This window comes from Polyodon spathula, chromosome 8, assembly GCF_017654505.1.
Source record: "Polyodon spathula isolate WHYD16114869_AA chromosome 8, ASM1765450v1, whole genome shotgun sequence".
Classification (NCBI taxonomy): domain Eukaryota; kingdom Metazoa; phylum Chordata; class Actinopteri; order Acipenseriformes; family Polyodontidae; genus Polyodon; species Polyodon spathula.
The window spans coordinates 40,010,887-40,025,080 of record NC_054541.1 but is presented as its reverse complement, the minus strand read 5'-3'; the positions used below and the strand labels follow the sequence as shown (position 1 = coordinate 40,025,080).

Below are 14,194 nucleotides of genomic sequence, written 5' to 3'. Positions count from 1 at the left end.
AAAAATGGAAGGAGCTGGAACTACAATACACAAATAATTGGTTCCAATAAGCAGAAGCAACATTTCATCTGTAGCACTGTCTTTGAAATATCTGCATATTCCAAGCTGAAGTATGAAACAGAAGCATCAAAAGATATTTAACACAATAAAAGGGGGTAGTGATATTGCTATAGATAGAAGATAGATAGAGAGGTAAATAAATTTTCAGTTGTTTGCACTCCTTTAAGTAACTTTTCTTAAATGTATTTAGAGCAAACAGGAAATGTGTGCACAGTAGCCCCTTCCATTTTTAATTGCACTGAATACATCTTTCGGTAAAATAAAACAAAGTATTCAAAGATTCACATTTCGACTGTCCACCCTAAATTATTTTAAATATAATTATATTAAATATCAAGTGCTATTGTTGCAGTTTGTAAGTTGTTTGTTATGGTGTGTTTGTAGGTTTCTTGGACACAGGCTCTGAGGACCATTGTAAAGAACTGTTACAAACAGCACGGCCGGGAGGACCTGCTCTACGCATTCGATGATCAGCAGCCGCAGCAGCAGCATATAACGACTGCAGCCACGCACAGCATTGCCCACCTCGTTCCCTCACAGACAGTGGTACAGACCATCAGTAACCCTGACGGCACTGTGTCTCTCATACAAGTGAGTCCCTGCAATTGATAGGGAGCTGCAATGACCTGGGATTGAACACTAATTGATGGCAAGACCTTCGTAGCATATGTGTATTCGTTTAGTTGATTTGATTAACACCTGTTCAGTGATGAATAATAATTACTTAAAACAGAAATTGATCCATATGTACTCTCTATTGCATGAATTTGTGTTTTACTGCAATGCGTCCTGCCTAAAGGTTAATTGATTTGGGCCCATGGAACTGAATTTCATATACCGGGTTCTGCCGAGTCAACGCCCAGGGCACGTAATGTTGTCATTAAGGCAAAAATGTGTGTAGGGAGCGTAAGTAATCAATCAAACTACGGAATCTGTATCATCTGATCTGAAACCACCGAACTCCATGTCTTCCTGATCTGATCCGAAAATCACCCTAACCCTAACCCTGAGTCATTCAGTGCACAAAGCAACTACTTCTAGGCAGTTTTTCTATTTACATGAGCTGCGACATTATTAAAAAAATAGAAATTAATGGTGAAAATGTTGGGGTTGGGCGATCGTTCAAACCGGGGCATTGACTTGGCAGAATCTAATAATTATCATCATAGCATTCTCTGTTTGTTGCTTACATCAGCATCTAACCGAATATATTGTTGTTGATCATCCTTGGTTTTTTTATATCTACTCCATAGCAGGAATGGCTAAATCTGTAAATTATATAGTCTAACCAGTATTAAAGACCACTTTAACATAGAGGATAGGCTGTTCGGAAACTGCAAACATTCCAGCAGTATGAAAGCAAAATTGATTCCGTTTGGTAAGAACAAACAAACCCCTAATACTTTAGGTGTCTATGGTGCATCTTTTAAATTAGATATTTTGCCACAAAAATCTTGGAATTCAGTCTGAAGTTGTCTTTGAGAATGCCCCATGATAAACACTATGATTCGCTGTTAATGAGTGGAAAGGTTTTATTTGAGTCTTTCCTTGTTCCCCTTACTGTATTCACAGGTCGGTACGGGAGCAACAGTAGCGACTCTTGCAGATGCCTCAGAGCTGCCAGGAACAGTGACAGTGGCACAGGTCAACTACTCCACGGTAACTGATGGAGAGGTAATGCTAAAAAACGTCTTCAAAAAATAATGTTCCCACAACTCTCTTTTGTTTTGCTATTGATCTTTTTATTTTCATTTTGAGTGAAGTGAAGCCAGTTTGCCCTACCACTTCCTGTGCTACAGGCTAGAGAACCCCACATAGTTTGCTGTGTGCAACAAAGAAGTGATTAAGTGAGCTTAATTTAAGTCAAAGTGAAAATAAAGCTTGGGGTAAAAAACAGACCCTTAAGGGACTTGTGGGGATGTTGCTAAGCTAATGAAAGGTAAGATTTTTTTTTTACTTTTTTTTTTTTTTTAAAGGCCTTTGTTATTACCCCCTTTCAAAACCATTAGAGGCAAGGCTGAAAGACGTGGCGGAGATACAAAACCTTTTACAGGAATTATCGCCATATTCCTGCAAAAGATTAAGTTGTGTGATCATGGCTCAGTTCTTCTTGGATGGGTTGAAATCGATTGTAGAATTAAGGCATGAAGTAAATCAAATAAATAAATAGGTTTGTGATGGTCAGACCAGGGACCTTACTATTCACTGCACAGGCATATTAGCAGTTTAGTTAAACAGGCTGACTCTGTTAAGAATTGTGACAGATGCTTATACACAATGCATTACAGCAATTTACTAGTTGAGGGAGTGTCTCGCAAGATTGTCACATCAAGCAAAGTGCCAGTGCAGTCAACGTCAAGTGGTCCTTTTGTTGGCTGGTTCCTAAAAAGGTACAGATTTTAGGGAAAGGGTTTGAGGAGCATTAGTCATTTGTGGAAGCCTGCAGAGCCGCTGTCCTGTCTGTCCTTACGTACTGAGAATGTTATCAGTTTCAGATAGTGCAGTATAACTGAAGGAAAAGGTACATGTGAAAATTTTATTTCTTATAGATCTTTAACTTGGAGCATTTATTTTCAAAGCAGTTATTATAAAAAATATATAATTTGTGTTTTCTTGATTTATTTATTTTTTAAAATGCATTGACAGTTAGTTTGAGGCTTTGCTGTTTAAACAGTAGTCTATAACTCTCCGCAGTATCAGTGTTCAGGGGCATTGAATATAGTCCGAACCTGAGGTGGATACTATGTTACTTACACAATATTGGCGCAACACATAATCACGGATGGCAAAATTTTTACTTTTTGCATAACACAAGTACTTTAATTAGAAAATAGCCTGTAACAGTATGTTTATTTCTGTGTTCTGAATTCACACAAAATATTTCCCTGCTCATCTGTTGAGTTTGCTTTACAGTAAAGCCTACAGTTTGCAGAATTGTTTGAGATTGTTAATGAAACTAGCACTGTTGGGCTGTTGTTGCTCATGGTAAAATATACTCTGCAAACTGCACTTTTACAGTCAGGCTTTTTTTTCAGATTTTTCAGAAAGGTCGGCCTTTGACGTGCTACTTTGGGGTTCCAACTGAAAGATCCCCTTTAAGTCAGGTAGTTAAACTTTTATGAAGTTATACAGTTAGTTATAAATGTCTATATGTTTCTGTTTTTGGAAGAAAAAAAATAGTACCCAAAAGGATGACCAGAGGAGAAGCAAAGTTCATGACCCTTTTCATGAAAAAAAGGCTTTTATTGCTCGTTATGAGTTGATTTTTAAATATTTGTGCCTCCTGCTGTTTAGAAGCAATGCACTTTTATTATTGTACATGTGGTTGATCTGATTATCTGGGCATTATTGTATGAAAAAAATGTTTGCCAAACATGGCATGGTCCAAAACCCTAATGGTGGTAGAGTAATAAAAGTCTTCTCTCCGAAAGCTGCTTTTGGGATTGTTTTTCTTTTAGTTGACTTGTAGGAAGAGCTGACGTGATTCATTCATTCATTCCACAAATTAATGAGTTTCAATGTGTGCCATTCTGGAGGCTGGTGTTCTTTAAAAGGAATGTTGTGTTACGTTTCCTTGCAAGGTTATAACAAAACTACTGCCGCCATTTGTAGTTGGTGTACAGCTATGGTTAAAGGTATTGCATCACATAGAATTTTAGGATGGATACATTCATTTAAAAAATTAAAAAAGCATAATTTAGATCTTTAGTTTAACATCGTGCAATCAAAGAAACTACAAAAGATACACCAAAAGTCTCCCGGAAGCCATAATTGTAGTACAGTATTTCCTGTCAGATTTCCTGTCAATTTTTCGTAAAGTATATGGAAAACTACAAAGCAGTATGTTAACGGAACATTATTCAGTAGGTTTCAATCGACTTTATGAAGCAAAATGTATTTATTCTATATGGTGATGCAAAACGTTTGGCCATAGCTGAAGAAGCTTTCAAGCTGAACCCAGTGCTGACTTTAGACATTCTAAGAATCAGCCCTCTGTTCTTTTTGCACTATAGAATGTAGTTCACAAAGGTGGCCCTTGCAGTTAATTCCAGGGCTGGGCTTTAAGGTGGTTGGGGTACCTAATTTGCAAACATTTCCTTAGAGAATGTGCGCATGCCTTTGAAAGCTGAAAACACTTTGCTTCTATGATGTTGGCCCATAAAATTTTGATAAATCCACCCCTGTACTTTGAAAGCCACAGACTTCCTATTGGTAGAGTTATAGAAACACTTCAGGGAAAACTGACCTACGATCTAACCTAGCTGCTTTGCAATCTTAATATCTTGGGAACGGCTGTCTGGAAACTGATGAACATTTGGAGTTGTGAGCCATACTTGCAATGTGAGGTGGGCGGGTGGAGGGTTCAAATGCTGCCCTTCAAGCAAGCATGTAGGTAAATGGTGTGTTCCAATTCTCTGTTCCGCAGGTGGAACAGAACTGGGCAACGCTCCAAGGAGGGGAGATGACAATCCAGACGACCCAGGCCTCTGAGGCCACGCAAGCTGTGGCATCATTAGCAGAGGCAGCAGTGGCAGCTTCCCAGGAGATGCAGCATGGAGCAACAGTAACCATGGCACTCAACAGGTACGCAGGAGCTGGGCATTCTCAGGGGAATTGTCATACTTCTTAATTAAAATGGTTCTCTCAAACTGCTTCTTGGGATGCTGGCCTTATTGGCTCACTTGTGTGTTATTTTGTGGATTAACTCAAAATGATTTTCTCAGTAAGTCAATTAGTCAGTTTAATACTAATATATTAAACTTTAAAATCGCTTATTGAATTACGGAGACAACAGAGTGTGCAGTCTTCATTCCTCTAACAAAGGATATATAAACAAGGCCTTTTATATCGATCCAGTGGTTACATCATTCTTAAACAATTGTTACTTTTTGTAACTTTTTTTCATTACAGCTTTGGTATCCTCTTGGTCCTTCTAATATACATGCTCATAAGTCAGTCATGCAGTAGACACACACACACCCTGCTAATAAGACATATTACTACAAAAGAGTGCAACAGAAGAGTAAAGACACTGGCGACCTCATATATCATACCCAGATAAGGAATCTGTCCTTATCAGTAATCTTCCACAAGCTTGCCTTTACATTGAATTTAAGGAAGACACAGACATGCATAGCAATATATATATGCATAGCAATTTATATATATTACAAAAACACCTCATTTTGCAACATCGGCTGTTCGCATGTTAGACTGTCTAGTTATGAAAAACAAGAATTGTGTTTTTGTGACAGCAAAATAAATCTCTTTTTAAACTTAATTTTTAATCCTAATGTACCTTTTTGTACAATTGAAAAACATGGCCTCCACCACTCATCAAACAACCCTATATTGGATTTTTTAAATTTTATTTTTATTTCCCTCCTAAAATCACTAGCAATTTCCAATTGCTTCAAAATAGGGGTTGTTGTATAAAGTAATTTAAACATAGATATATTTTTTCAAAAAAAAAAAAAAAAAAAAAAAAAATATATATATATATATATATATATATAAAAACTGTTTTTTATTTTCAAATTAAATTGAAGAAAGAGAGAATAGTGAATGAACATAAATGGCTTACTGTCACAGGATCCGCAATTAGCATTTCCTTCCAGGGTCCTGCATTGCTTGGAGGTCACAGATAGCACAGGTCTGGGATTAATGCTTTTTGGGATTGATGCAACAGTGCTTGGGGATGGGGTCAGCACATTTTCCAGCACTGTGCACGCTTAGTCCCAGCACTGTCCTATTGCTGTAAACACTGATTGCACCACATGCGTTCTTCCCCTGGAGAGCTTGTTACTAACTTCGAAAACAGCTGGGTAGCTGTTTTTATCAGTCGGTATGATCTGTGGTCGGAAGGGTAAAAAAGACAACACAGCTCTATTTGTTATATAGATTGTACTTGAATCCTTTTATGTTTTTTTTTTTTTTTTTAGATGTAGTGGAGAATATGACAAATGGACTACAGATTTAATAAGTTTAGTTTGCTTCCTAATGTTTTTTGCCAGAATAACTGCATGTGAAGACATAATTTATTAAAGGTAGAATGGTAAAAGTGATTCAGTTTAAAACATTTTAGATAATGAATACACATTTCTGTGACCTTGACTAAAGAATACAAAAGGTAAAAAAGGGTAGATTGTATAGACCAAGGGTGGCAAATTCTGGTCCTGGAGAGTATAAAACTACTGCAGCGTCGCACGCTGCGAAACTGTTTTGTGTTAAATGCAGTCAAAACAACGCGTTCATTTTAACATACCAACCATAGTGCTTAACTTTAATCCCGATTTCATCACTTGCATTTTCCCATAATTTCTTTGTAAATTTGACATTTTGATGTTATTGTTTGTTTTCATTCAGGATATTGTCTGTGACAGTTTTTTGCAGCTTGCTTGTTACACGTGCGGGAAAACTGTTATAACATGAGCACTGACACAAGACTTGGGGGTGGTGTTGGATGGGGATTCAAAATGCTGGCCTATAAAGCAGAGTGGTTTTACCAGCTCAGACGACTTTTGACATGCAGCAGGAGCTTATGACACTGAAGCAATAGAGAATAGTGCCTGAGATTTGTTTGTTTAACTGTTTTATACAAGTGTTTTCTGTTTACCCTTTTATTTTGTGCCTGAGTTTGACACTGTTTGCTGTTCAGCAGTAATTTCCGTCTCCAGTCTTGCAATAGCTGGTTTGGTACGCTGTTATTCAGTAACTTTTTTTTTTTGGTTTTCAGTATAGTCATGCCTACGACTTACTGTGCAGTCCTGCTTTGTATTGGTCTATTCGTTTTAACTCGAAAATAAGTATTTTTAAATAGAAAACATGTATTTTTACAGCTGTTGATAGTCTATAGTTATTCAAAACAAGTGCGAAGCAGCGCTAAGCCAAACCCACGGTTTTTACTATGACAGTCAAAATGACAGCTGCGGTAGTTCTAGGTATAACGTATTCTATCTCTGTAAGTTTCTGCAACGCTGGGTCTACTGATGATTTGAGGTGTTTAATATATATATATAATATATATTAGGAAAAGTTAAAAAAGAGCAGGTGCATAGCTGCCAAATTAGTGGAGAAAAATGCATTTAAAAAGACGTGATGCGCCAGAAAGACCACTCTGGTAGTTCTAGTGTTAATAGACCTTCAATGTTAAACCCACCGACTATTCAGGCCATATTTTGTTGGTCCCTTGACAGAGGATTCACTGTAACTTGCAAGTACATACGAGTTCATTTTATTCTAGATGTCATCATCCAGCAGTGTTCTTCTCTGGATGGATGTCCGGGTGTGCATGTGCGTGGCTCATTGTCCTGTTGGAGGCAAAACAAGCAGGTGTTTGGACCTTTTCACTGTAAATAGCAGGTGTTTTGCTGAGGGGTTGTGAGGGCAGAGAGTGAATAAAAAGTAATTGTGTGTGCTGGAATAACATTCTTTAAAGTCCCTCTCTGCTGCCTGAATAAACAGGCATCTGAGAGAAGCAGCAAGCAGAGAACGATATGCTTCTCCTGCATCATTACTTTACCTTGTTGTAAAACCACTATTTCTATTATGAAGAGCGTAGCCGATTTTGTAATTTTATTTTTTGTTTCCTCTCCCTGATACCTAGTTTGACTTACTGCATCAGCCCTACCTGCACCGTACCTCACCTGGTACCACATGCATCCATTGGCTTTTTGATTGCATATTCCTCCTAATAGCTTTTTGGTTCTCTGTGCTCCATTTTATACAGTGCAGTGAGACGCAGGCTGGAAAAATCTGTAGGCTTCACTAATCAAAAGCGCAAAAGGTAGATTAAGCAAGAGCTATTTTTTGTTGTTTTTTTTTCTTATCACCAATAGGTACCAACACCGTCTGCTAGCAACTCTGTCAGATGTACAGTAGATTGGGACCATGTGCTGTTTATGTTGCTGCCCTTGATGAAAGATATAATTATTGATTTGAAAGCCAGTGTTTTCTTTTTAGGTTGCTTTCTGTCCCACATGCAACGAAAAAGGCCATTCAGTAAAATATGAGTTACTAAGCTGCAGCTTTGTGATTTGCCCTTGAGGCCATGTGAGAGGGGTTCATTCGTGTGTGTTTACAATTTGAATGAGTGAGTTCATCGCAGCAGAAAACGCCTTGTTATATGAAGACGGTTTTGCACTCCTGCCACACCCGCCAGCAGGACAAAAATTGTTACGAATTGACGAATTGTTAATGAGAATTAACTCCTGTCGGCTTTGAAGTGATCTTAGCACAGGCCAATCACTCTGTAAACAAAACAACAGTAATAGCTTGTCTTTGAGAGGTTTTAGTAAATTCACTGTTTTGTGCGACTGAATAATAGGCCATCAAAACAAGTCCATGTAGACCAGGGGTATCCAAACCTGGTCCCGGAGAGTTACTGTGACTGCTGGTTTTCGTTTCAACCAGTCTGTTACTTAATTGAACCAGTTATTGGCGTAATCAGTCAAGATTAACAGGTGTTCCAGATCTTTAGCTGCTCGTGATGTAGACATCTGTAAAACCTGCTGGATAGGGGCTGTCCAGGAGCAGGGTTGGAGAGCCCGGATGTAGTTCTGAAGGACAGCAGTGTTTTGGGTTTTATTTGTTGACTTTGCCTTTCAGATGCTGAGGTTATATTACTTATGTTTCTCTTGTCTCTTCAGCTGCATTCCAACTCTGAAGAAAAAAAAAAAAAAGTCCTTACATTAAAAAATAAGTCTCTTTTGGTCCCAAAAGTAAATGATCAAAAGGGTTGGAATGGCTGACAGTTTAAACAAGCTTCTCTAAGTGTTTTTAAAGTCTCAGCCAGTAGGCCTCTCAAAAAAGGAGAGTTACAGATCGCTTCAATACTGTAATTATATTTTATATTCCCCAAATACTGAAAATGAGTCAGACCTGTACTTCAGCAGTCCTGTAGGTAACAAATGCTTCAGGTTTGCAGATTGGTTAAAGTCTACAGTTTACCTGGTGACAGCACCTTTGGTTTGGGCTGCATATGACCCACAGATAATATTATGAGGACCACTTGTTAAAAGCAACAAGCTCATGTCAGCCAGTCCCATGAGGGATAATATAAGCTTGAGGATAAACTGCAGGTTTGTCATATTCTATGGCCACATTACCCTAGAAATGCCCTTTGTTTTGAGACTAAGCCAACTGAAATTTCTAAGGTGGTAATAGTAGTATGCAGTACTGTAAGGAGATGTATAATACATACTTTTTATTTATTTTTTCTTTATTACTTCCTGCCAGTCATGTAAAAGGACACACCTCTTCCTCATGACTAAGCCGTTGGTCAAATTGGTGTTCCAAATTCAGAAATGCTGTAATGTAGTGAAGACATTTAAGAAATTACTAGTGTAAGAGGGAGTTGTTATAGCAAAATGTAGTGTGCAATTTATTGAAAGTTTAAACTTATTTAGTAAATATGTTTTGGAACCATCGATGGCGTCCTTAACAGGATGATTAAGGTTCTGCCATTTCCACTGACTGATTAATAAAGTCTTTTTACAAAAAATAGAAGAACCAAATTAATACATAAAAATAAATTATCAATATAAAGCTTCTTGTGCTTCTATATAAAATAAGTTACAATAACAGATTTTGTCGGTATTATTCTTCCTTCCCACAAGGTGGCATTACTAAATCATCAGTATGTCAGTAAAATGGGTGTGTAATGAATTTTAGTGTATTTCTCTGAAACTAATATAACAAGCTTCAGTGGACCATTTTCTTTCAAGAGCTGTGCTTTTAATTTGAATATAATCTACAGTTTTATTGAATAGCATGTTGAAGCCCCCAGGTATTTGTGTGGCCTTTTACATCATTTGGGAGTAGTCTTATAAACCATATTCTTTGTGGACTGCTAATTCAAGATATCCAAGTATTGTATATAAATATGCGGTCACTGTCATAGTGGTGTCACTGACCCTGTGGAGGATACCACTACTACTTTGTGTCTTTGACCTTCATCTACTATCAGGCGCGCACACATCACCACCCCAGTCATCTCTTGAGTAGATCCTCAGCTGGCCTACTGAGGTTGGTATTGGTGTGCGGAGAATGGTTTCTTTTAAATGGGCTACCAGAAGAGCTTTCTCAGGGGGAGGCTAGGGAGACAACACCTCCCCATTCCCCATATTAATATATATATATATATATATATATATATATATATAATATATATATATATATATAATAAATAAATAAATTGACCACAAATGTATGGTATAATTAATGATACAAGTATAAGTCTATGTGTGTGCGTGTGTTAACAGTACAAAAATAGAGATTGCAAGCAATATATCGCCCTCTGCAGGTGCAATTCTAATGGTGGCGCTTCCTCTATGGGCTTTGCCTATCTCGGTTTCTTCCCATTGAAATTGTGCGAGACCCGTGCTGCTTGAAAGCGTTCTCTTATTGGATAAAGCGCAGTAATTTTTTTAAGTACAGGGAGACAGCGCCACCAACCCTGCATTGCACACGTGCGAGAGAGTGAGGATTGAGAACAGTGAACGAGAGAGCGGGGAACAGTGAGAAAGTGTGAGAGAGAGCGTGAGAGAAAGCGAAAGATACAGAGTAAGCTAGATGCAATTGGAATTTTGAACTTGACAATTTTAATTATCGCAGTTACACCAATTAGGAAATATTATTATATTTGGAGGAAGCCTTAGAAATTAGAGAGGTAGGAGAGGAGCTCCTTATTTTTTATTTATTATTATTATTATTATTATTATTATTATTATTATTCAAATTGTCTGCTTTTTTAACTTTGAATTAGAGCACTGATTCTCCACTCACGCTCCCTCCTCCCCTGCCAACAGACCTCACCAGCCGCCACTGTGGGCTGCCCGTGTTTATTATTTGCTTACAGTAAATACCAATACTAAATAATAGCCTACCAACTGTCAGCAATCTTGTGTTTAAAATAATCTGAGATGCAATTAGATCTTAGACCACCGATTACTGTAAACAGAAAATTGTAATTGCATGGAGCAGAGCCATCAATGAAATAATCCATGGTGCGTAAACTGGACAAATTGGCGAAATAATTTAGCTCTGATACAATGTTGTATTCACTGACCGCAAAGCCGTGGCAGACATAGATGTGCAGAGACAAAGAATAATGAATAGAAAAATATTTAGTAGACGGAAAAATCTCTGATGTTTTCAATAGGATAGCCTATTATTTGTGACTTCTAGATCATGAAGCCATGGTATGGCAACTGCCATAGCCTATATTTTGCCATACCTAAATCACCCCTAATATGTTTGAAATGCTGGTAGTAGCTATAGCCTACAATTTAGAAAGAAGTTTTACCCTAACAATACTTCATCATGACGGCGCGTGCGCTGACTTAATTATTATTTCGGTATGTTGATTTTGACATAAATGTGGGGGGTGGACCCGAACTTCTGATTTTTGGTCCCAGTCCGCCCCTGTCTACTATACTGGACCAGATGGCACCCGATTGTACCAGTACTTGCATCTTCTTGTACTTGCACTGAACTGCCGTGTATTTTATCATATTCTACTACTGCTCTTAATTCTAACTATTTCTTGTAGTTGATTTTACTCTTAAAGGTATCTGTATGCACGCTTTTTCTAATTGCTTTTATTTGAAATCATAAATAACCATTTATCGTACTTCCTACGTGCTGTTAATGGAATTTACTCTTTTGAGCAAATATCTTTACTATAAGTTTAACTGGTCTTAGTCAAATTCACTCTTAAAGGTAATTATTTACTGAACTCTTTATTTTGCAGTTATTTGAATTTGATCTTGTTTTCTACTGATTTTACTGTACTTTATAACTGCTCTTATCTATAAGGTGATATTGTGTAATGTGATACTTTGTGTTGTGATACTTTGTAACAACTAAGTCACCCTGGATAAGGGCCTCTGCTAAGAAATTAATAATAATAATAATAATAATAATAATAATAATAATAATAATAATAATAATCATCATCATCGGCATCATCAACTGAGGTTATCTTACTCAGGTTTCTTCTATGTCTTCAGCTGCAGTCTGACTCATTTAAAAACAAAATGAGCTGGAGGAAAATGTGATGGTGAGGACACGGTGCTGAATGTTTTGTGAGACTGCATTGCTGTAGGGTGCTAGTCTGCCTCTTGTGTATCACTTTTGTAATTCCCAGACCCAGTCTTCTCTATAGGTAGGATCTATTGGTTCTGTGCCAACTCTAAGCTGAAAGGGATACAATTCCTCTGAATCAGCGTTGGAATGCACAAGTCTGTCTCCACCACAAGCATGCTAGGCCTGATCTCTCCAATATCAGATCTGCACTGACATGGGAGGCGGCCTCGCAGCACCTGACACAGACGCCAGGGCTTTTGACGCACTGCGGGGGTGTCCATTATCCAGTTCATAACTGCCAATTTGTAATAACTTCCCCTGTTTAAAAATACATTGCTACTGAACACAAATAAAGCTAAAAATACATTTCAGTACTGGATTATTTTTAATCCTAGAAATCGGTGACTAGGGTAGTGCTTTCTAGCGAGGCGCTAATGATGCCGGGGTGATACCTCCTGGGTTTTTTTGTGTGTGTGTGTGCGTCAATGCCACTGATTTTACTTTTTATTCTACCTGCTTACTTTAATGTGCTTAAGTTCCTTTTGAGTTCTTTTTTCAGGTGGTTTAAGATTAAGTAGTTTCTCCACTTGTGTTTTTCCTCCTGGTCATAAGCCTTTGGACTGCACTTTGTTTTACTTGTGCTGTTTCACCTGCCTTTGCTTGGTATATACATAAACATCATTGTGCAATAATTGGTATCCAGCCAGGTTTCCAAGTATGGTTCTCCAACACATTTAGCTCAGTATGTTTATTTGTCAAACCTTTCCTAAAGTAAGTTCTGATGGAAATTTTATTTAATCAAGCTAAGGTCTCTCACACATTGTTAATTAACCAGTGTTGCAAACTAACTGTATTGCCTGGGTAATTATTCTGCTTCCAAAAGTCCATAAGTGTTTATGTGTGCTTTTCTTTCTTTTTTCAGTGAAGCAGCCGCCCATGCAGTAGCTACACTGGCTGAAGCAACCCTACATGGAGGGGGACAGATTGTGCTTGCGGGAGAGACTGCAGCTGCTGTTGGAGCGCTTACAGGCGTCCCTGACGCTAACGGTACACTTTGATGTTTATATATTTTTTTTGTTTTTGAATTTACGCAGCTGATCTAGATTATAAGAAAAAATGTAATCTGCAGTGAAGTCTTGTTACATGTTCCGCAGTTTGACTTACAATTGGTCCCATTCTGACCCAGCAGTGTGTGTTGCAGACACTCCACTGTAAGTACAGTGGTGTAAAGCAGTGGCATTTTGAGATGGGAAAGGGCATCAAACAGGAAGAAAAATTTAGTCATCTTGTCGAAGTAATGGAATCCACAGAGGGCTTGCATCCTCCAGATTTGGGCAGCGCTCCTGTAACCTAGTTTGACTTTAATTTTAGATGTAATCTGTAAAGAAATGATGACCCCTTACAATTTGCATTGCAATACAAAACAACAGATTTATTGTTTTTCAAAATCATAGAATAGCAAGGATTTTTGTGATAAAAAAAACTTTTTTTGAGTGTGTTTGTGGTGTTTCAAGTTCAGACACATATGTAGAGTTTTGTCTGAACCCTAAAACACAGAGTGCTAGAAATAATATAGTTGCTGTAACGAACTGTGTAATGGCTTGCAAATTAAACATAATGGAGGCACCCATTCACATTCTCGGTATGGACACCAGATTCATTGTCTAAGCTATTGAAAGCTTTCTCTTTACAACCACTTGCTCAGTTTTGATGAAGCTGCATAAACACAATAAGATGCCGTTGACATGCTTTGGCTGTTGGTCAATCTTTGACCTACTTTTTTTTTTTTTGGTTACTTCCACTAGTTGTGTTATTTATATCTATAGCGAGAGATGTGTGTATTGCTAGCATGTCTTATTTTGATTATCATTTTGTGTTTATTAAAACAAAATATTGAACTGGAGCTGCAATAATTCCTTTTAACTTTACAGAATGGTGCAACAAAAAGTTACATGTCCTGCTTTTCCATTGAATGGATGAACTTTATGCTCCTTTTATACTTTTAGAATTTAGAATGCTGAATTCATAGAATGTTAAGCCATACCAT

The 14,194-nt window shown here is 37.7% G+C and overlaps 1 protein-coding gene across 6 annotated transcripts in view; it reads left to right on the top strand.

Moving 5' to 3' along the window:
* The window catches only part of LOC121319947 (nuclear respiratory factor 1-like), a 30,349-nt gene that overhangs the window by 12,547 nt on the left and 3,608 nt on the right, over positions 1 to 14,194 (top strand). For 3 of the 6 annotated variants that reach the window (XM_041257935.1, XM_041257936.1, XM_041257940.1), the window contains exons 7-11: positions 445 to 651; positions 1,624 to 1,734; positions 3,096 to 3,164; positions 4,487 to 4,644; positions 13,070 to 13,194. In XM_041257935.1, the coding sequence (XP_041113869.1) occupies positions 445 to 651; positions 1,624 to 1,734; positions 3,096 to 3,164; positions 4,487 to 4,644; positions 13,070 to 13,194 (670 nt within the window). The remainder of the gene's footprint in view (positions 1 to 444; positions 652 to 1,623; positions 1,735 to 3,095; positions 3,165 to 4,486; positions 4,645 to 13,069; positions 13,195 to 14,194) is intronic. The other 3 variants (XM_041257937.1, XM_041257939.1, XM_041257938.1) reach the window with 3 other exon arrangements.